Genomic DNA, 23,517 nt, shown 5'->3' on the forward strand with positions numbered 1-23,517 from the left:
AGTACTGGCTCCGTTATTCCCCTCATCCTGGTGACTGGGAATTCCTGGCTGAGAGGCTGGGGAGACATTTGCAGACAGCCACAGTAATTTTTCCAGATAAAGGTGTCAGACGAGAGGTCTCCCCAGCAGCCCACGGCTGTTTCTGCACAGGGCTGGCACCCGGCCGGGGCGGATGAAATCCCCTCCTGCTCCGCTCATTCTGGTGGGGAAGGGATCCCCCACTTCCAACAGCTGCCGGCTGCTATTTTTGGTTGTGCTGATTGATTTATCAGTCCTGGTCGTATTTACTCGCTCACATAAATCCTGAGTTGCAGCGGTGAATGCTGGCAGAGATAAAGCACAACTGCCTGCAGTGCACAGAGCCCTGGCTGCTGGGAAAGTGGTCCTCCCACCCTCCTTGGGGGCTGCATTTCTCTGCTGTTGTGTGAAACTGGACCATAAAAGCTCTCATGCTTCCCTCTTCCATAGCATATGGAGCTGACTCTGCCCAGAGATGCAGAGGGCAGAGGCTCTACTCATCTTGCAACCCACACTTTCACCCTGACCAGCGACAGACAAAGCCAGTTTAAACACTCAAAGGCAGCAATAAAATGAACATATTCCTGCTGTGGATGGCTGCTGCTTTTTACTAAAACAAATGTAAAGCCCCTTTTCTAAAAATTTCCTCTTCAAGACAATACCCCCAAGGGCCTGGAGAATTCTGGTGAGGCATTGGAAAGATCCCACCTTCCAACAGCCGCATGATCGACCGTGGGAGAGCACAGAGGGGTTTCCTTTACAGCAGGGGCTCAGCTCTTGCTGGTCTCTCGTTCAAGAGCCATGGGCTGAAACATGAAGTCTGTCTGAGGAACACATGAGCAGCACTTAGGTGGAAAAGCGCCCTTGGTCCAGGGCTGCAGGGACCAGCAGAGCCCAATGCCCAGCTCTGCCTCCAGCTCTGCCTCCAGCTCTGCCACACAGAGCAGCTCCAGGCTGATGAGATATCCATGGCCATCCCCACTGCTCCAGCGCTGCAGGAACCCCTCTGTCCTCGCTCACTGACAGTGTTAAACTGCAGCTTTTACATCGTGCCTTAAAGGGTTTACAAGCACCAGGGGCCACCCAGGCTCTGCAGACAACAGGCTGCTCCCTCTCCCTGTCAATTTGAATCTAGTTCACGCCTGTCCCTACGATTCAAGCTCAGCTTGGGCAAAGGCTCCTCTTCCAGCCCTCCCTCATCGCTCCTTTTCCTTCGTGCTTCTGGGAACCCCCTCAGCAGAAGGGGACCACGGTGAGGGAACGACACACAGCCAAGTAGTGGGGGAAGAGCAGATGGTGCACGCCAAGGTCTGACCCCATGACATCGAGGAGATGGAGCGAGGCTTGGGATAAATTAATGTCCATTGTGCTGCCGCTTCTCTCTGAAAGTAAATCAAAATCTAATTACAAAATACAATGGTGAGAGAGATGTGTGCTCCGGGAACGTTAATGAGCTGAGGAGGGAGGATTTGGAATTGTAATAAACAAGATCGATGTGAACAGCTGAGACAGACAGCACAGGGCACTGGGGCTGCTGGTCCATACGGATCCCATCGCTCCCCTCTGTGCGCACACTGCCTGCAATGGCTGAAAGCCCAGTTAAAACCAACCTTAGCAGCAGTTTCCTCTGGCCTTCTGCCCAGCAGCACCTGCTGTGGACATTCCAGCAATACAATTCGGTGCGAGCAAAAACCAAAAAATCAACCCAAAAGTTCTGCTTGTCACTTCCATCCTCTCCTTGCTGCGGCTCCACGGTGGGAGACTGGCACAACACGGTCCAGCTTGTGGCTGCCCACACCAGCCCACAGCTGCTGGGGGGACAGGGGAGACCCTGGCAGGAGCCAGCTTGCGACCCCAGGCTTTTGTTCCTGACCAGGGAGCACAGCAGCAGAGGGTTTGGAGGCGAAGCGGAAGGAAATCCTCTCTGCGGGTTTCTGGCACGGCGGCCGCCAGCCAAGGGCTGCTCTTTGTTCCCATGAGGAGCTCCACAGCCAAAGGCCCGGGACGAGGGACCTGGGCCAGCCCAACCTCATGTCCTGGCGTTTCCTCCCATCTCCTTCCTCTCGCCACCCCAGCGCTGGATGCTGTTCTTTGCAGTTTCCCGGGCTGTGCCATGCAAGGGACTGTGAGCTGAGCGTTTTATTCGAGGGCAAGGCAGCTCATGGCTGGCTCCCCTCCCCCTGACACACATGCAGGCTGACAGGCTGGATCCTCCGCAGCCCACATCTGATAGGAAAACATTTAATTTGAGCAGAGCTGAAGAGCAGTTAACATGATCTATGGAGAGCAAAGCCCCAGGGCCCGCAGCAGACACGGGAGCTGCCCTGGTTGTTTTACATGTGCAGGTTTCAAAGAGGTGCTGGGGTGGCAGCTTGATTTGATCCCAGGATCAGGAGGAAGCAGCATTTGACTAAACATACAGATAACAACCCAGGCAGGAAATCAAGCAGGGAGGATGCCACCAGACAGGCTGGTCCATCAACACTGTGAGGATGTCTTTTATAAACTTTCTTTTTTTCAAGTGTTTCTCAAATTGTATTCAATAGCCCAAAGATGATGCAGAATTTAAGGATGCAGCATTGCACCCACGACTAGGAAATATACCTCCATGTATTTCGAATAAATGGTTTTTTTTCCTCCATGTGCACACCTTGCTTTACTTCTTAAAAGGGGGCTTGCACATGAGCAAGGTATTTCATAAACTTTTTCTTTCTGCAAACACACAAAAAGCAGTGAAGGCAGCGGGAGTTCAAGTGTATGTGGGAAAAATTTCAGACACATGTAGAAGTGTATCATCCGTGGCCCCTATAAATTACGCCCCCAAATGACTAATGCTGAGTAAGAAATAGCTGTGTAAACACAAAGGCAGTAAGAAAAAATAACAATTTCTGTCTCTCTATGGGGAAGGGATATTTTTCCATCTGTTTATAGGAAAGGCGAGGGGTGGGGTGGGAGTCTGGGATGTTGAATTGGAGTTCAGGGCCTCCCTTGGTCCCATGTCTCATCTGTCACTGCAAGTGGGACAGCTGCCAGAACACGGGTTTCCTACCCACTGCCTTTGCCTTTGCTGCTACTGTTCACTTGAGTGCTGGCAGTAATCTCAAGGTCAAACACCTTGCAATCCCGGATCACTAAGAAACAAACACTTCTGAAAAGCCTTGAGTTTAGACAGAGTTCCCACCAAACACAAAAGCCTTTTAAATCAGCAGGGAAATTGGGATTTGGGTTTTTTTTTGTTTTGTTTTGTTTAATGCACACAATGAGGTATTAGTGGGGTTTCTGTTTTGTTTTCAGTGGTTAATCTGAGAGGGAACCTTACACAATCAGACCAACAAAATCCTGGAAAACAATGGAGTATTTGTTAGCACTGTAACACACCCCAGGGAGTGAGGGCTCCAGGATGCCGCAGCCAGGAGCCTCCTGAGCAGTGACAAGCCAGCACCAGGACATCCCCCAGGCCAGCTACACAAAAGATTCCTGTAAAACTATCAAGACATCTCAGATACCCTCTTGTGCCCACTGCTGCTCAGGTACCCACACTGGGTGGATGGGAAATTTGCTTTTCCACAGCACCTTTTGAAATGCAATAGCTCATCCATCACATCACTGTGATGCTTCCTTACAAAAACCTCCACTCAACACAGCCCTTGCATCACTGCAAACATTCAGACAGTTTAAAGGCAGCCACTTTTCTCCAGCTGATCTCAGGAGAGGTTTCACTGGTTGGTCTGGCCCTCCCTACAGCTGCAACCATCTCAGCATCTCAGAGCCGACAGCGTCGAATCTCACCTGGCAGCACTCCTGGTTTGTAACCCAAGGAGGATTTTCATGCAAAGGTTACACAGCTGCAGAGCTACAAAGGCCACAACCACAGCCCCGACTGCGGGGGCAGCTCTGGGCTTTGCATGCAACAGGCTCCGCTCACAGCTCGGGAGGGCAGCACAGCTCAAGGGATTCACTCTGTAACCACAGATCAAAATATGCCAGGAACTAACCAGAGCCAGGTGCTCTCAAGCTCCAGCTGGAAAGAGCAATCCCTGCCAGTGACAGCTCTGAGTTATCCTGCTCCTCCTCGGCTCTTGGGGTGGAAGGGATCCCATAGCCTGTGCTGACCCCGAGCAGCTACAGAGCTCATGGGGACTTCTCCTTTGGAGTCCCAAGCCCATCCTGAGGAAACATCACACCACCAAAACTGCTCTGGGCTAAACCACTGATGATGATGATGATGTGTTTTCAGGGCCTCTGTGCCCTCCTATCACACTTCACCAGCACAGCTGAGCCCCAGAGCTGTGCTGGCCTGAGCCAGCACTGGGTGCCCTGCGGGGAAGAGCATCCGAGTGACGTGTGACACAGGCAGGACAGATGTAACACAGGCTGCTGGAAAATGCTCTCCTGCTGAGCACTTCTCCTCTCCCTCCTGCTCCCCAAACTGACACTCAGCCCCTCAGCAGAGAGGCTGGAAATGTAAACCTGCCCCAGCCAATGATCTCTAAATGGGAAAATGCCACTGAGAGTCACACGTTTGCAATTAATCACCTGTACACACTAAAACCAGGGCAGAATAAAGCTGCCCAGAGCTCAGACACATCAGCACCTCAATTGCAGCACAAATCAGCATGTGGGAAGTTGGAGAAGCCATTTCTTCACCCACCCCTTTGCAGAGCAGCTTTTCCATCACATTGTGCTCCAGCAAAACTGGGGAACAGGGAAGGGAGGGGCAGGCAAAGGAGCAGAGTTGTGGTGTGGGCTGGGCACAGAGGAAGGGGAGGGACAACCAGTATGGGGCCAGCAGACAGGGCTGAGGGGTTTATGACACACACACATGGTGGGCCAGGTGCAGGGCAAGCGAGGGAACCCGATCTGTCCCCGAAACCCAGCACCGAGCCACAAGAAGCCTCCAGCTCCAGAGCCATCGACCGGGGAGGAATGGGACAGCAGCCTGCAACTCCCTCTTCTTCATTTTAAGGTGTCATGCAACAGCCAAACCAATTAGGAAGATGAGCAGAGACAGTGAAAAATCAGTAGCAAGGTCAAAAGCTCCACTTTTGTAGAGTTTTCCAAAGGGGCAAGAGCCTGTAGTCAGCACACAGATGAAGGCAGGACACTGGTGTGAGAGAGTTGGCCACCGTGTCCCTCCTGCCACCCCGAGCATGGCACAGACAGTCATGGAGAAACAAGGAGCTGCTGCCAGGAGCTGATGAAACGTGAATCCCACGGGGGTGTTCAAAATGTCAGATAAGATGCAGCATATTAATTCCCTCTGCTGACAGCCAGCCCCAGCTGGAGGGGGAGGCTCGGAGACCGCAGGATTCAGAGAGCCAAGGATACCCAGCACCAGTTCTGCCACTGAGTCTCTGAGTCAAGAGCAAAGCAGGAGGTGACACGGAGGGCTGAGTGGCAGGAGCGATACCTCATGTTTTTGGTGAGAATAAGGGAGATTCTCTGCAAAGAAAAAGCAAATTGTGTGTTCTTTTACAACATGCCGAAAACTTCTCTGCGCTGGCAGCAACCCTCCTCAGATGGGGCTGTATTTCAGCTGTTACTATATTCAGTTTGTAAAATGCTCTGGGATGATAAAAATCACTCCAGAAACAGTTACTAAAACTGTTTCCAGGAAATAGATCCATGGAGTTGAAGAAATCCTGGTGTTTTTACAAGAGCTTCAACTAGAGAGAGACCAAAGTTAAGCAGGAAGTTTTGCTTCCTTGTCTTTTCGGCAATAAAAGGGAGCTGCACTGGGGTTTATTTGATTCTGCAACACACAAAACCACCACCAGTTGTTTCCTCAGAGGGGAGCCTGACTTGAGATGGAAAGAAAACACCCCTCAAATCACCTGGAGTTGAAGGTTTCTGCCTTAGTCAAGCTCTGGATTTGTCTGCTTGCATTCTTGTTTTATCCTGTTGCTTTCCATGATTATTGAATTGTCCAGAAGATGATCCCAGGGTAACTAAATCCATGCTGCAGGAACAGAGATTTTATCCAGGAAAAGCACTGTGGGAGCACGGTCTATCTTCCCATCCCCATTCCAGCCTCAGTGCTAGGAAGCAACGTGTTTGGAGTTGGATGAGCCACAGGAAACGCAAGCAAATCATCCACTTGTGTCCAAGTGACTTTTTCCAAGGATCTGCCATGAGTTTCAGACTCAGTCACCCCTTTCCCACCTCTGGGTCAGAACTGATTGAATGCAGCCATCCAGTCAAACTCCAACACACTCATCTCGTTTGGCAACCCTGCGGTTCTGCTGAGAGCTCCAAGCTTTTCCCCTCCTCTCCCTCTCCCTCCTCTTGTTCAATTATCTTGCTTCATCTTTATTCCGTTTCCAGGAACACTTAGCAACAGGCTCTTGCAATCAGCCACCGGCAGGCAGGATCTGAGGAGACTGCAGTTGCGATGACCTTTTGCTACACTCATGCAAATTTTAAAGAAAGTATGTGAACAATTTGCCTTTTAAGTATCCTCTGCTTACATTTACCGGGAGTTAATTCTCCTTCTCTGCTTAGAGGCATCAGAAACACCAGATTTTCTGATTTTACACTAATGAGAACAAAACCTGTGGCTTAATTCCAGCTTACTTTGTGGGATTTTTTTTCTGTATCTCACGCCGTGAGCAGAACCTGAATGGACAAAAATTAACATGTGACACCTCCCCTGGCCAAGAGCTCAGGTCTGCTTGGACACTATGTGTCAGAGCAAAAGCCAAGTGTGGAGCTCAGGGTCCATCCCAGCAGCCAGCCAAACTCATCCTGAGATGGACAAGATGCTGTTGCTCCTCTTGGTGAGCAGCTTTCACTGATCACCATCAGAGACTTTCATCCCAGGACAGCCCCAGGGTATGCCAGGAGCCAAACATTGCCTCAGCCTCCCAAGGAACATGAAGCATTTGTGATCTCCGTAATTAAAGCTCATCAGCCAAGGCAGCAGATAAGGGCTGGGACAGGGTTAAGGACTCTCATTCCCATGGGACTCCTGGAGTGCTCCTGCCAAATCCAGGGACTTTGGCAAGTGACATCCTCCAAAACAACACACCGACCACCACAGGGCTCTGGGAGGGCAACACTGATGCTGGATAGATGGAAATGGGTAAATAACAAGCCTGGGTTTGGAAAACCACAGCAACAAACTCACAGCAGCCATTTTTACAGCCACCCCAATGGGTGCTGGCAGAGGAGAACAGGCAGCAGCCTTGATTTTCATCAGATTTAAATCAAATCCCCAAAGCTTTCCCAGCACTTTCCCTGTCACTCAGTAATTTTCCCACATACACAAACAAGTTTGGAGACAACCCAAAGTGCACACCAGGACAGCCAGTGCAGCTTGCAGGGCACAGGGGCATTGCTGCATTTAAGTACTTTCTCCTTGAAACAAATACTCTGTGTTTGGAATAAAAAATCCTGTATTTCTTGCAGTGGCTCGAAGGGAGGGAATGGGTGAATACCCAGGTACCAAGGTACCAAGGCAGGCAGCTCACCTCCTGCTTTCTGAGTGGTGTTCATAACCAGGGAAAGAATTTGCAGGGCCCTGATCCGGGAAACAAACAAAACAAAACCCCTCACAGATCTGTAAGACTTCAGATGAGCTTAAAAAGTATAATCTACTTTTTTTTTTTCCCCCTTTCAAAAATGAAAAGTCTAAATAAGCATGTCATTGATCCGATTGCTGAGAACAGCATCTGGAACATCAATCTCTGCCTGAGACTGCAGAAGCTGCAGGAGAGCTCAAAGCAGCCAAGGCTGCCCTCGAACCAGATGCCGCTCGCTCTTACAGAAACGCCTCTGGATTGGTGTGAAAATGATTAAACAAAATTGCTCCCTCTTTTTTCAACTTTAGAACTCAAATCTGTTTTTTCTTAGAGGGCAGATGCTCATTACATATCCCACAGCACATCAAAGGGCAGGAAAAGAAGGAAGGCAGCCACCCTGCCATGCACCAGTGCCCTGTGTCCTGCGTGACCACCACCCACCACCTCCCCTCCCCAAAACCCCTTGGCTTGGGATACAGAGCACAGAGGGTAAAAATACCTCTTCAAGCTTTGGTCCCCACTTAGTGACAGCATGAAAGATGCCAATCAGGGGCTGTTCCAGCAGCAGCAAACAGCAGCCATATGTTTTGTAGGGAATTCTCTTGGGGCTCCAGAACAGCTCCAGCTACTGCACCACCTTGGGGAGCCCCAAAGCTGAGTATTTCTCCAACATTCTTTCCCCATCAGTACTTGAACACTCACAAAGTGGTCCCTTGAACACAAGGGACCACCAATCCAATCTGATGCTGACCAGAGAGGGAGGAGAGGGAGGATTTGCCAAGGGAAGGCTGCTCCAGGGCAGGGACAGGAGCTGCTGGGAGGCACAGTAGAGCCAGCCCCATTCCTGCTCTGTCCCAGCACGGCAGCTTCACATCTCCCATGGGAAGTGAGCCCTAATTATGCTGTGCCCAGGTGCCAAACAGCAACACCTTCCCCCCTAAATCAAACAGGGCTTTTTTCTCTCATGATCAGGGCAAGATATTGGTGCTCCAACACACTCATTTCCCCTATCAAAGGGTCTCACATTTTCAACCCGACAGGCAACTTGGTGATGAACTGACTCCAGTTACAAAACCAGAATTCATTAAATACCTAAAACATGATGATGCTGTGGTACAGTCCCCACCACAAGCAGAGTGCCTTTGCTCCCACAGATGATACACCTCTCCTGTGCCCTCCCAAATCAGGATGAACGTTAGTCAGAGTTTCCTAGAATCCTCTCCCTGAACATTTGAATCTGGGATGTAGATGAGATATATTCCTGTTCCATGAAAACTTACCCAAAGAATGGCAAATAAGACCCTGAAATCCCAGGAATACCATGCTGCCTCTTATCCAAAGCCTCCTTCATTCTTTCTTTACTCAAACTCAATGGGATGATGCTCAGATCTGTAACTCTTGGGGTTTTTGGAACTTTATCAGCTACAGCAAACACCCAGCAGCTCAGGCAGGCTCAGCAGGATGCGACCTCAGGGACGCCAAACCCTGTGCATTTAATGCCATACCTGATTCAAACCCCTGTGCTCAGAGGTGAAAGGCAAGTGACTGATGGGAGGCCTCATTCCCAGAGCCCTTCCCATTCATTTTAGTTCAAAGACCTCAGAAAACTCAAGGCAATCACTCACCAGCTGGATATTTAAGGAGGAGCGTGGGGAAGTGCACCTGGGAAGCAGGAAGCACAAAGTCAGCTTCATCCAAGATCCAAGAGAGAGAAGTCACAGCCAGGCTCTTACTTAACAGCTTCTTCCAGGCAACCCACTGCCTCATTCATCTTAATCTTTGACCGCTGAGAGATGAAAACAATTTATCCTCATTCCCTGCTCTTACTGAGAGGTTACAAGAAATAAAACTAAACCAAAGATCAATGTTATACCCCTTCTCAGACAAACTCTGCCTGACCTGGACTTTCATCTAGAGGAGTGTTTTGGCTCAAGCTTTGCAGAGGAAAGCCGTGTGAGCAAGCCAGTTAAAAACCTGGTGCTTTCATGTTTTTACAGCCAGCTAAGCAGCACACTACAAAGCCTTTTATTCCAAGTCTCTCCTGACAAACCAGCATCGATAAATTACATAATCTCCCAGGAATTATGATGCACGGGAGAAAAAAAACCCTTCCAATTCCCTAGGTAGGAACTAAGGGCTCAGAAACTGAGAACTGAAGGAGAAGTCTGTACAAAAATCATCCCAAGATTAGGAGGCAACTTTTTTGTACTAAAAGAAGACAGCAAAACCGGATGCAGACACACTCCCTCCCCATGGCTACCAAGAACTCACCAGGCCCACAGCTGAAGATAGAGATACCTCAGAGGTCTCTCTTCTCCCAAATGTCCCTATTTCCAGAAAAACCAATCTGAAACAAGCCCCTGTGTTTGACAAGCAGTGCAAGTGGCTACAAGCATGAGAAGAGATGAGCTTCCCAGTCTGAGAGGTGCAACTGAGCAATGAATGATAGAACAGAATCATGGAATATCCTGAGCTGGAAGGGACCCACTAGGCTCATCAAAGCTGCTGTCAATGGGGTGCATCCAAGTACAGCCTGAGTTCCCAGGTTGCACCAGGCTTCACACACTGATCATGTACTGAGCTGTGTTGGTTTTACATGCTGTGTGTGCAAGAGCCAGGGAAAATCCATCTTCAATGTCATAACAAACCCTAAGGTAAACACAAAGGCAAGGCCACGCATATTACTCAATTAAACAGGCACATAAAGGAGAAGGCAGCCCTGGCCATCCGTTTGTTCCTGATTTTTGCTGTTGCTCACACATTTTTGCTGTGAGCACACACAAAAATGGGCCATGTTAAGCCCTGCACGAAGCAGATGCTCCCTTCTCCAAGAACAAACCTGCTGCTCCTAATAAAAACCAAAAGCAAAGTTTTGCAAAAGAAACCTGCATTTCACAGTCTTTGCACTGCTCTACTCCACCACGGAGTGAGGAAGGAACACACCTTGGCCCCCTTGCAAACACAATACCCCAGGGGCTGCCTGGGGCTGGGCAGCTGGGATAAACACCCAAGCCCAGGAAATTCCCAAACCCTGAGAAACTAAACCAGAGCCAGCTGGTCTGTAGGGCTGCAACCCTAAAGAAAAACTTTGTCTTCAAGTTATGAAGTTTATGGCATTTGCCCTGCACCTTATAAACTACACAGGCGGTTTTGTAGGTGGTGGGCAAAGAAAGGGGTGTCTGAGGGTCCAGGTGCCCAGTCAGACCAGGAAGCAGCCAAAGAAGAGGTCCACCTGCACAGAACCTTTTACAGTAGCTCTAACACAGCTGGATTGGGTCTTCTGTGCTCTTTCCACAAGGGTTGAGCAGCTCCTCCCTCCACTGGGCAGAGCTAGAGCCTGACAGATGAAATTCCGGGCACAGAATAGGCGGCACTTTGGATTACTGACAACTTCAAAAGGACGAGAAAAGCCCTTCTCGGGTAAGTTCTTGCTGCTCAGTTTGCTGAAGGGCATCAGGATAGCCTGAGCCAGCAGCTTTGCTGAACATTTCCAGACTCCATCTGGCAGCCTGGCACCCAGCCTGCTCCTCCTGTGCCAACAGGGACACCCAGATACGCAGGACCCGCGCTGGTTACGGCAGTTCCGGAGCAGAGGGGAAAGGATGAGCAACTTCTACAAGAAAGATGCTCCTACAGATTGTAACAAATGAATGATTTCCAAATCTGTGCTTGCTTAGGAAAGGAGAGATTTAAAGCTCCAAACCCAGCCCGTTCGTAAAAATAAATAAATAAATAAGCACGAGTCCCAGATTCTGTTCTGAATCCCGGGGAGTCAGCAGGTGACAGATCATTAAAGCCAGAACAAGGTTGTTTCAGATCTGCAAGCTGAAATATCCCCCCCTTCATCCCCCCCAGCAGATCTACGGGAGGGCCACAGGGAAGATTTAGCACATGCAGCTTTGGGTTGTTGTGGTTACCTTTTAGCCCATTCAAAAGAGTATTACAATGTATTCCCCAAGGGAGTCCATAAATAGCAAAGGATTCTGCTCTAATCCCCTATCTACTCCTTTCTGGATAATATGGCATTTGGACAAGCACTGCCAAAACACAGATTTATGGCAAAGCTGAGAGTTTGCATGGCCAACACATGCTCTAAAAACTCAGGATTCCAAGAAGTAAATAAAGACTCTCCTAGGATATAGACAGCTCTTCAGTTATGGAAGCTTCATGCAGATACAAACCTGTTTGCAGAATTTCTGCTTCCCTCTCCCATCCCAGGCAAAAGAAGTTTATTCTGCCTTTCTCCAACACTAAAATCAACTGTTCTCACTGGGTGTTCTTGCTGATACCACCACTACACAGTCTTCTGCTCACTTCCCATTTCATTACTAATACTTTATAAGATCTATCAGCTATTACCTATCCAACAAGCTTCAAACTTCTTTTCTGACAGTGACCAACATCAAAGGGAAAAGAACTAAGAAAACTGCCGACTAAAGGAACTATAAAAAGTACAGCTGATGAGTGCTACAGTTTTACTGCTGCACTGGAGACACCAGGGAGCTGTGTGTTCTTAGAAGTTCCTCAGAGAATGGTGCATTGAAAAAGAAAAAAAAAAAAAAGCAACTTTGCAGACAACTCAGTGCTACTGAAACTAGATTTTGTAATGGAAATGCTGAAAAGCACCAGAACAACAGAGCCAGTGTAACACACACACACGTGGCTGTGAGGGGCTGACCACAGCAGAACCGACAGAGGCAGAAAATTTAGCACCAAGTGCAAGCAAAGACATTCTGGCCACTGAAAAGTCAAGCAAGTGAAGACACATCCACACTCCCAGAGGCACCAGGAAGGATTGTTTCCTACCCCACACTCCCCAGGTGTGATTTTAAATTACTCACTGCTGGGGCTGTCACACACCTCCCTTGGGTGCCTCCACCACAACCCCATACAAAGGCACGGATCCTGCCTGCTGCAGGGGATGAACAGCCAGGCACAGCAGCAGCAGGCTCAGGGAGGTGCATGCCAGGATACAAAAAAAAAGAAGAAAAATGCAGTCATTTTTGACAAAAGGGAAGTGCTGCATCCCTGCCGAATCTCTGTGGTTGCCTACACACCCTTTGGATCCTGGCTACTTGCAAGCAAAACATAAAACCAAGGATATTTGCTTAAAACCCACAGGCGGACACTGTGATTCTATTGAAGAGAAAAATACAACTGGCATTCATTCTAAAAACTTCCCACCACTGGGACTGGGATTCAAAACCAGCACTGAGCAGCAAGGCCAAAACACACGGAGAGCAGACGCCTTCAAAAGATTCCAAGGGAAATTAGTTATGTGCGTTTTAACAAAAATAAAACTAAATCCAATGTTTACAAAAGGAAAAAAAGGCAGCTTCCCTAGGAGACAGAGCTGCAAACACCCTTTGCAGATAAGTCAAGACCTGTCTGAGGCTTCCATGGATTCCTCTGCCAGTGAGGTTTCCTCGGATTCCTGTGCCAGTGTGTGCAGTGAGGGGAAAGGCAAAGGCAAATGCTGAGCAGGCAGCAGCTGCCTCCTCCCGTCCTCAGAGCTGGCAGGGAAGGGGCTGCCCTGCCCTCCTTCCCAAGCCAGAGCCACGGCAGCTCCAGGGCTGAGTGCTGGCTCTGCCGGGGCAGTGGAAAGGGAACTCTCCATCCGTCCTCTTCCATCAGCCTCAGGGAGCTGTGGCCAGGGGAGGATGAGCTCCTGGGCTTTCACTGCTCTGCTTCTCCCGTCTCATCTCTCTCCAGGAAAAGACATGGTAAGCTAAGGCTGGAAAAGTAAGTGGATTTACAGAAAGCCCCAGCTTCCCTTCTTGTGTGCTCAAGTCAGCCTAACTCCGTAAACTCTTTTTTCCTTCAGTAATTTTTCTGCAGCTGAGTCACACACAGCTTCTGCCAGGAATTTTTATAATTACTGAATTAGAGCAAGGTTTTGCCTGTGCACGCCTGACAACATCTGCTGATAGAAGCGAGCTCTGCTCAAACCCTTGCACAGCCCTGGAGGAGCAGGGCTGAGCGCTGCCCTTCCTCCTGACAGCACCTCTCATGGGGCTCTTCCTGCTGCTCCTCCTGCAGAGAGCTTTGCAGCTCCTAATCCACGTTTTGGGAGGAAGGAGATAAGCTGGAACAAAGTCCAAAGGGTACTGAAGCAGGGGGAGGAATGCTGGCTGCCTCTTGGCTCTCCAACCCTCTTGCTGGAGCATCCCTGTGGCAGCATCCACAGTTATGTGCCTCTCCATCAGCTGCATAGCTGCAAAGCCATCGTGCGTCACATCTTCCTTGGAGACAGACAACGGTATAGAGTTCCATAAAACCACAGAAAAAAAATAACTCCCTCGACCTCCTTCTTCAATGGACACAAGGAGTTATTCTGCAAGCGAGGCTCCAACACACAACACCGGTCCAGCCTAAAAATCAAACGCAACCCACATTCAGATAAGCCAAAAGCAGACATCTGGCATTAGCAGCCTAAACTACACACTTCCTGGATGATTCAAAAACCTCCCACTTTATGCTACACGTCAGAAATGCAAAGGAATTACCATCTTCAGGACTGAGCTGTTCAGCCTCCTCCTTGTTACTGTTTGCTGGAGAGCGATGCCTGTACCCTCCCAGTATTTCTCCCATACTGCACCAGAAGAGCAAGCGAGGATGTGCTGGAAATATGCTGTTTCTGTAGCATTAATCTGGTCCACTTGCAGGGGTCTTTACAGCATGGCCACATATCAGGTGTGCACACAGTCCTGACGCAGTTAGAACTGAGAAGAGATGCTCAACAACAGAGGAATTACTCAGCTCTGGGTTTCTGCTGGTTGTGCATGCACAGCACTCAGCTCTCTTCACTTCACACTTTTCATGTGCTGCTCCAAGGCAAAAATGAAGGCGTCTTGCCACTGCAGACTGGGATTCTTCTCAAAGGATTCTGAATTTATTTTCATAAAATCCTAGAGAACTACGTTCACAACACCTCCGGTTTATAGCCAAAGAAAAGAGTTACAGAGAAGCTCTGGGCATCCAGTTCCAGAATCAGCCTCCAGCTCCCTTTTAAAAAAATAAATAGCACGGAGCGGCATTTTAAATGTTTGACGTACAACTTCCCATGAGATCATCTGCAGCAGGAGCACTCAGCACTTCTGCAACTCAACCCTCACCCTGGGGACCCGGGAAATCAAGTCCCTCGTTGTGCATGAAAAGCAATTTACCCAGCACCATCCCGAGCCCTGCGGCAGCAGCAGAGCAGGTATTCCCGTCTCTTCAACCAACACTTTACCCTCGCTTTTTCCATGACCTGCCTCACTCCTCTGCCTCCAAATCCAGCACCATGAAGGGCTGAAGTCCTACACATGGAGCCCCATCCTTCACTGGGCTGCCTCAGCTGCCCTCCAGGAGCAGCAAGGGCAGAGGTGCCATGGAAAAAACCCATATGTAATCCTGTAATTAGAAACGGCATCGTAACATATACAGGGGGACAAATTAAGGTTGCAGAGGAATACTGTAAATTGGATGCACATTTCTTGTTCCATTTTACTGCTTTTTTTTTTTTTGCCCTCTCCCTTATTGGGCTTTGGCTGCGCTTCAGATTAAGCTCCTAATAAGGGCTGGAGTTGGATGAGATTTTTTCAGCCCATCAGATTGCAGCCTTCCAAGCCATTGAAATGAGATTCAAGCTGAACTTGAATTTTCAATAGTTTGGCCTAAAGGCAAGGGTGTTAACAACAGACCTGCCAACACCTTCTCCATGCGAAATGTCTGAAAACGTCTACGCATCAAATGCTGCTCAGGCTCTGCTAGACAAAAGCCACAAAGCCCACATCTCAAATCCACTGCGGACTTGCTTGGCCGGTTCTCCTGCCAGTGAAGCTCGTACATTTTCTCTGAAAATCCACTGAACCTCAATATTCTCTCTAGGAAAAGGGGTTTTCCCCCCAACAACCCAGCTGTTGTAGTTTCATTACGATAAGGCAAGGTGGGGATTAAGGAGAGATCAGGTAAATCAGGTGGACATATATAGGAAACAGACACACACCAGTTCACCCAACACTGTCTACTTAAATGATACATCCCCAAAATTAAAGATACCCCAAAGACATGCATGGGCTTTAATCAAGACCTCTACCAGTACTCTGAACAGATTTTTAAATGCTGAAGTCTATTTTCTTCAGGACATGAATGCTTCAGCTTCCATGCCACCAAAATAATTTCCAGTTCACATTTCCAGTATGGTGGGACTGAAGAACATCCATGGCTACTTCAGCCAGTGCTGCAGGGAGCAGGGCAGTGAAGGGAAGGTGCTCCTCTCCTTTGATGAGAAACAATATGAGAAAAGGAATGATGGTTTCTTGAACTGCATCCAAGGGAAAGTAACCCTGCTGGAGTGCCTGGCAGGGCATCAACAGCAATGCAAATTTCAGCTTTCAAAGAAATCATACTCAAGAAGGGGGTGGGAATATCGTGTAGGAGCTGAGGTGACACTAATCCCATGGACTGTTTTACAAACTGCTGCTTCTCTCCAATGAAATTAAATCCTCTGCAGAAAAATCATCTGGCTCCAACATCTTTTGTTAAGTGGAGCATAAACAGAAGGAAGAAGAGCTCATAACTGAGCAGAAAATGGACTCAGATGGGCTGCTAGAGAGTGAAGGGACAGCAACCAGACCACTGGCATTTTGCTCTTTTCTTTGGAGGGTCACTGCAGGATCTCTGAACCCCAATGAGCCAACAAGGCTCTTCCAACACATCAGGAGCCCTCTGCTCACTGCGAGGGGAAGGAAAGCAGGGTGGGAGCAGAGCATGGCAACTCCTGCAAAAAGGTCTGGACTTGATTATCAACTTATTTTCTTTAGTAACATTTAGCTAAGCAAGCGGGAAAGAACCCTGTGGTGTCCTTCAGTGGCTCTTACCAGGGAAGCTGGAATGAGGCTGGTCATTCACCTGAGGAGCTGAACAGGCTCAGCACGGCAGCAGGAGCTGCTCACACCAATATCCATTTCTCTGTCAGGAGCTGCTTTCACCAGCACAAACAAGAAACACTGAAAATGTGTGAGTAAATGGCACTTTGAAATCAGAAGGTGTCTGGCAGCTCTGTGTCAGCATGATGTACCCTCCAGGGCAATTACACACCGGTTCACATAGCTTGAAGCTCTGAACAAAGCAAATGCTGTGAGTAATGGTGGAGAAAAAAAGCACAAAATAGCATGAAAAGTGTTTGCCCAAGCTCATGTCAGGCAGGAGTTTTCTATCTCTGTGACACAATGTCCAATCTGCTGAGCTACAGAAGAAGTTTAACTTCTTTTTACAAGGTTCATGTTCTCAGCACGGCTCTGGCCATGAGATCACAGCACCGACACCCCACATATCACTGGTGGGCTCTGTGCATTTTCAGCTACTGCAAGGATGACTGGAAGTATTTAACAATGGAAGGAAAACACAGGCACAGCTTGTTTGCCCCTCACTTTTATGTCACTAAGCAGCTGTAGGTGGACACAGGCAAAGAAAGCACTGACTTGTGCAGGAGCTGCTCAGGGCCAGGCACTGTCTCACCAGTTGCAAAGGGTCAGAGCAAACATCCCCATGGATCCTGATTCCCCAGCATGTGCTTTTGCACAAGGCAGGTTTATCCTCAGGGCAGGCCAGCAAATGTCTTGTGAGAGGTGCACACAGAGCAGCAGGGGCAAGACAAAATCTGTAACTGTGCTAATTGCTGGAGTAATTACAAGTAAAATACCAAGCTAAATACCACAAGTCTGAGAATCAGCAAAGAATCCTTTTCCTTGCTGGGAGCTGCCTCTCACAAATGATTTTCATCACCAAGAACCACCTCCATGGGCCCCGACAGACGTTTGAGCAGATGACCAAAAAATGTCAGGTATTTTTCTTTTCATTAGATTTTCATCCAGACAGGATGAAAAGACCTTTCTCTTGAGCAATTGAGTTTTCCCCATAACAGACACGAGCTGGCATGTTCTGATCGTTTGGTATTTCAATCCCAATTAAGTAAAATAGTAATTGCTGCACCTAAGGGGTTCTCAGCTCCCTAAGAGGAAACACTTTATACATACACAGATTTTCCTAAGCTTTACCACTACATACTTAAAGACATAAATTGAGGGATGACTCACAACTTCAAATTCTTCACTACTAAGCCTGGCAATCAACACTGCCACTTTCTGGCAAAGAAACCCTAAAAACCTTCACCTGTGATGTCACCTGCTAACAGATTTATGTTCCACAGGGCGCTCCTGTCCTGTGACTCCTTCACTGAGGAGGCAGCTGGGTAACAGGATTTGTTCTGGATAATCCCTGCTCTGGCTCTCAGGAGGGGAGGAAACAGATGAAGATGCACTCAGCCAGAGATGGCAGCCACCACTTTTAGGGAACTTATTCTGCCCCAGCCACCTGCCAGACATAAATCCCATTTCCAATTTCAAACCTGGAGAAGGCAGCACTGTGAAGACAGAAGAGAGGTGTGGGAAGTCTGCACTTCCCCTTCCAGATCCCAAACCTGTGTGTCCACAAGGCAGGAGGCATCAAGCTTGGCCTGTCACTGTGGGTGAGGCACCCATGGTGTTGGGGGGGAGGTAACACACAGCCCTATATAACCACCTGTAGGGTAAGGACCATCTCCTTCAAATGCAGTTCTCTGAACAGGGCCCAGCACAACAGACCCTGAGCCACCAGCAGGGCTGTAAGCTTTGCCTGGGGTTATTATTTTCATAATTAGAGGGATGGCCACAGACAGAGGTGGTATTTGGTGGCCTCTTACCATAGAGACTTAGTGGGGTTTATGCAGATGACTCCACTTTTTCAGCGGCAAAGCCTGCAGCAAATCCTCGTGGGGACAAACATCAAACCAGGATCTGGATGTGGCTCAACACAAGGCCACTGCTCGGTCAGCCCAAGCCAAAAAACAACATAAAACATGCAGGGCTCAGAGGGAGTTTAATTCTTAAAACAGAATAAAATCTGGAGCCTTCCTGCAATTCAAATCCAGGCTGTCTGCAGCAAAGTGACTTCAGGTGAGGCACCACTCCTTGCTCCAGCCTGGTCCTCGTGCCTCTCTCCCTCCATCCATCCCTCCATCCACCTGCTTCTCCCACACTCACCATCCCTCTCCAAAACAGCTCTTCCCAACCTAGGAGGCTCCTCCCAGCCTACCACATCCCCATCTTTCCATCTGAAGAGCCACTGGTCCCACACAGCGGGCAGGGACGTGCCTGCAGGGAAAGGCAGGGACAGCCACCTACCCTTCTGCTTCACAACGTAGCAATTAACTGGTTTGAAAACTGCCTCTCTAGGCAAAAACCCGTCCTGGGAGCCAGCAGGGTGACAAAAATCTACTTTGTGCACCACCTAAGAAATAAACACCTTTTGCCAATCGAGGCCCTGGATGCTCCTGTCATGCACAATAATTAAACCATCAGTCAGGACACAGAATTAATGCAGACAGAGGGGGATAAAGGAATGAAATAGTTTCACTTGAACCTCACAGCTTAACAAAAGCAAAACCAGGTCAGACCTAATGAGGAAAAAAAGCAAAAGACAGAAGAAATCTCATTTAACAGTTGCCTTTCCCAGAGAGAAAAGCAGAAAACCAAGTATGCAGCAAACCAGGATCAGGCTGGGATGAAGACAGGCACCAAAGGCATTGCTGTGCCACAGGCAGGAGCACACACAGGACTCTCCTTTCTTGATCATCAAGAAAACACTGTAACAGAGGTGGTCTGCAGGTTTCTGAAGACAAGGAGGAGGCAGAATCCCTGGAACAGCAGCCCATATCATTTTCCATTCCTTTAAGAAGGAAAGGAGTGGAAGCTGTGCCATACGTTAACACTTAAATCGTCCCCACCCTCAGTTTCCCACCATCTGTACTACTCTCTGAAACTCCCCTACTCATTTAATTTATTGCTGTGTGTCTCTGCCAAAATCAAAGACCTAAATATCAGCAATCTTGGTGGGAGGCATCCAGCTGCTCCGGCTCATTGTAGGAACAAACCCTGTTTGTGCAAAGTTGCATTGAGAAAGCCAGGCAGCAAATCTCCCTAGGAACAACTTCCCATGCTTTCAGATTAGCAGATCAAGCTGCAGGCATTAAGACCTTTCCCCTTCTCTGTCTGTGAAATCCAGTGCTTTAGGACACAAAAATGGGTCTTTTCTAACCCTGGAACGAAGCGATTTTGGAAGCACACGGCACAGTGGCAGCGGGGGGCAATGGCTGAGGGAAGTAGAGCGCAATCTCAGGGTCACGTTCACGTGCTGTGTGAGATGGGGCTTTTCCTGGGAGACTGGAGTGCTGGGACCTGGGAATCATGGCAGTGGCAGAGCTCCACTCTGGTCACTCATCCAGCTCCCAGCCCCCTCTCACCTCTGTTTCCCTGCCCATGGGGTGAAGCCAGCAGGATTTCCCTAAGCACGCAGCTATTTGCAAATTTCCAAGCAGAGATTACAGGGAAGAGCTCATTAGAAGCAGCCTGTAATGTGACAGCACAGGGACCTCTGTCCTACGGCCACAAACCTGAATCAAAAAGGGAGCATCCTAAAAAATCAGCTCGTAGAGTCATCAGCCTCTCAGAAGCAAATAAGCACAGCTCCCTGCCCTCTTAAAACACCAGATATCAGCTGATAAAAGAGGAGCAATCCTGCTAGCCAAACACCCAGGCGGTACTTGCAAGGCAGGATTTGTAGCCTGGTGTCCTTTGATTTGCTCTGAGAGCGACAGAACAGTTGTCAGAAAAACATGAAGAGGAAGAACATTTCTAATGCTCTGGTGACCTGTCTGATGCTGAAAATCCCACCAGACACAAAACTGTGCACAAGGACCAGGGTGCTGCTGTTGCTCAGACCCTGAACTGCACTTGGAAGGGCAGAGGGAGAGGGGTCCCCTCGGTGGGGCTGAGGACATCTTGGTTCACTTGGTTCTCAGGGGCTGAAACAGTCACACAAAGGAAGTTTCATCTGCTTCACAGATCTAACAGCAGATCTGGAAATTGTCATCTCCTTCCCACGCCATCACACAGCTTGGTTCATTTGAAACCTGTTTTATCCTGGCTCAGTTCAGCTTGCCTTATTCCTGCACACAACAGCAGCAGCCAAGCAAAGAGTGGACAAACTGGGACCCCCAGTAAGGGCCACGCAAGTGGATGCTGAACTGCAAACACAACCAAAACACTCCACACACATCTCCAGCCCAGCGTGCAACCTTTTAAGCGGCAGCGAGCACGAGGGGATGGAGCCGAGATCCCTGGCAACACTACTAAAATCCCTGTGTTTCTCCTTTATTTTGGGAGAGGCAGAATAATCCTTTTGAACTATCCAAGTGGGGGAGAACCAACATCTGTTCAGATTCAACAGCCTGGGTCTCACTGCTTCAGCTCCAACTCTTTCCCAGCGGGTGGGGAAGGTCTCTAGCTTTTATTCAAAGGCACTGCCCTCACGCAGGGCCTTTCAGCAGAGGCTCGCAGAGCACCTCACAGACATTTAATTAAATCCTACAGCCCGCCCCGGTGAGGAAGGGATTATAAACAGGCCCCCGGCTCAAGCAGCAGCTCAGCAGCACAAGCACCTCTTTCTCTGGTATGGCCGAGGCGCTCGGCTCAGTTGCAGGAGTACAGCAGCCCCAGCACCACTGAGCTGCTAAGTACACATCAAACAGTCCAGAGACTTTGAAGAGCCAGTAGAGCAGAGCAGAGAGACCAGGAGCATCCTCTGATGGGATGGGTAGGGGCCCCTCTCCACTGACAGAGCCACAGAAAGGAGATGGGTTTAGAGACAACAAATCCGTGGTTTGTTACCCTTCTGCAAATTAAACCACACATTTCCAAAGTATGGCATTGCTGGTGACCAATTCATCCACCCAACAGCCCTGGGAGCTTCATAAAATGGAAAAAAACCCCTTTTTTAAGGCTTTTCTCCTTTCTTTTTTTCCCCCGTGCTTACCTATGGAGCGAGACTTTTGCTGGCTGAATTACATCTATTTAAACAAAAGTAAGTTCAGACATCTGCCTTTGCACAGTGTCAGCTGCGAGAAATGAGCTAACATCCAGATGCAGTGGCATGTCAGGATTAGCCCAGGCTGGGGCAGGAATGCTTCCATGTATGGAAAAATATTGGAGCAGTGAAACCATAAGCTTGGAGCTGAGTGAAGTGAGAGGCCCTGTCAATGAAGTTGCAGGCTCAGGTTTAGAGGATTTAGCAGCTCAGATCCGCCATAAGATCCTCAGCACGTATTACAATAAATTTCACACTTTTTCCAAAAGGGACTCCTACAGCAATGCTGAGAGTCATGAGGGTGAGATCCTACACCCCTCTGTTTGCTCTGGAAGCCAGGCTCGAACTTCTGGGCACCATTAATGCTCCCCATGCCAGGCACAGGCTCGGGCGTTGACGGAGACATTTTGGCTACTGCAGAGCTGCTGCTTGCCCATCCCTGGGCTGCTGCCTTCTGCCCAGCAGGATTTATCAAAGCCAGCTCAGAGCTGGCACAAAGGATGAAGCGGCGGCAGTTCAAAAGCAAACGCTGAGCTGGATCAGCTTGGCTGCGGAAGCGGCGCTCGCTTCTGCCACCGTCGTGGCAAGGGCAGAGACTGTCAGGGCACAGGGAGAGAGCCAGAGCAGTGTCCCCGTCAGCTGGCCCGACGAAAATCTAGCGGGCTCATTTGTCAGCATCCTGAGCTAACACTAATGAAGTCATAGCTATGACTTCATCTCTCCAGTGGGAATCTCTTGGGAACGAGGGAGAACTAGAATTTCTCTCTCCGGCTCACTCATCCAGCTGCAATTCGTTTCAGTCGCCTTATACTCTCTTCTGCAAACATTACTTAATTCTCACCCAGATTTTTAAATCCTTGCCCTGAAACGTAAAATAATGTTCCCTTCTCAGCTGTCAAGGCCCAGCCTTGCTGAGAACCCTCCTGGTGGGTTCTGACCCCTCATGCCAGTTGCCACCCACTCCCTGGGGTCTCAGCCCACAGCTGAGGATGCCACCAGATATTTTTTTATACCTCAAACACGTAATTAAAATCTGATTCCTCCTGGCAAATTCATTTTAAATAGGGACTTTTGCACCTTTTATCCATTAAAATATTTTTAAGTCAGGCTGGATTTAGCCACAGTTGCAAAGACAGACAAAATGTTGCTGGAGGACCCTGGAGCTTCTCTTCTTGGCTGGGCAGGACAGATTCCAATGCTGCAAAAACCACCCAGCAATTAATTTCTCATACCACCCTGCTGCTACAGTGCTTTGTCTGCCTGGAGAAGCAGCCAAGCCTTGTTCCAGGGTATCCCTGCTGCCTTCCTCATCACAAACCTTCAGCTGTGGTGAGGGTTTGCTCTCCTCCCGTGCATCATTCCTGGTCTCCACAGCTGGAACAGCACCTATCACTCGGAATGCATCCTTTACAAACCAGATTCCTCATGGTGTTTAGGATCTCCCCACACAGGCAGGGACCCTGTACCCCCACACTGCCCTGTGCCTTGTTGAGGGCTCCCATCCCTTTGTTTTGAGGCCAGAGGGACTTGCTGAGCCCCAGCATGGGTTTGATCAGATTGCAGATGCTCAGCTACCACCCTGACGCAACTGAGCAGTCAGTCACTCACACTAAATAAAGGCTGCAAATTCTTTACGTATTAATTGTTGGTTGCAATTGTTCACAGTGCTGAAAGACAGACGTGAGAGTATGCAGAAAACATTCCTGCATCTTCTTAGTTCCACCCTTCCATTAGTTGTGTGTACTCTATGCCAAATCAATAAGACACTGCATTTTCCTTGGAAAACAGAGATGATGAAAATGTGATCAGCTATCAGACAAGGCACTCATGTTGTAATCTGAAATACTCATACAATTCACTTTCCCACGAGAGAATTTAACAGGTCTGTCTGCTTACTTGTCAACTCATCCCACTCCCAGCTTCTCCATGGACCCTGTCTTTAATTTACAACCTACAGATTTAACTTTGATTGTGTTTTTTTTGCCTACGGAGCATCAGCTGAGAAGCAGCAGTTCTAGCCAGCACAGAGGAA

The 23,517-nt window shown here is 48.9% G+C and overlaps 1 protein-coding gene across 4 annotated transcripts in view; it reads right to left on the reverse strand.

Moving 5' to 3' along the window:
- Positions 1–23,517, reverse strand: part of NXN (nucleoredoxin) — a 47,927-nt gene that overhangs the window by 17,396 nt on the left and 7,014 nt on the right. Inside the window, exon 1 of one of the 4 annotated variants that reach the window (XM_032130368.1) lies at positions 14,045–14,474. The exons of 2 other annotated variants lie outside the window; for them this stretch is intronic. In XM_032130368.1, coding sequence (XP_031986259.1) covers positions 14,045–14,047 — 3 coding nt within the window. In that variant the 5' untranslated portion in view covers positions 14,048–14,474. Of the gene's footprint in view, positions 1–9,163; positions 9,279–14,044; positions 14,475–23,517 lie in introns of those variants that run through there. One more of the 4 variants, XM_032130367.1, reaches the window with a different exon arrangement.

This window comes from Corvus moneduloides, chromosome 20, assembly GCF_009650955.1.
Source record: "Corvus moneduloides isolate bCorMon1 chromosome 20, bCorMon1.pri, whole genome shotgun sequence".
Lineage (NCBI taxonomy): Eukaryota > Metazoa > Chordata > Aves > Passeriformes > Corvidae > Corvus > Corvus moneduloides.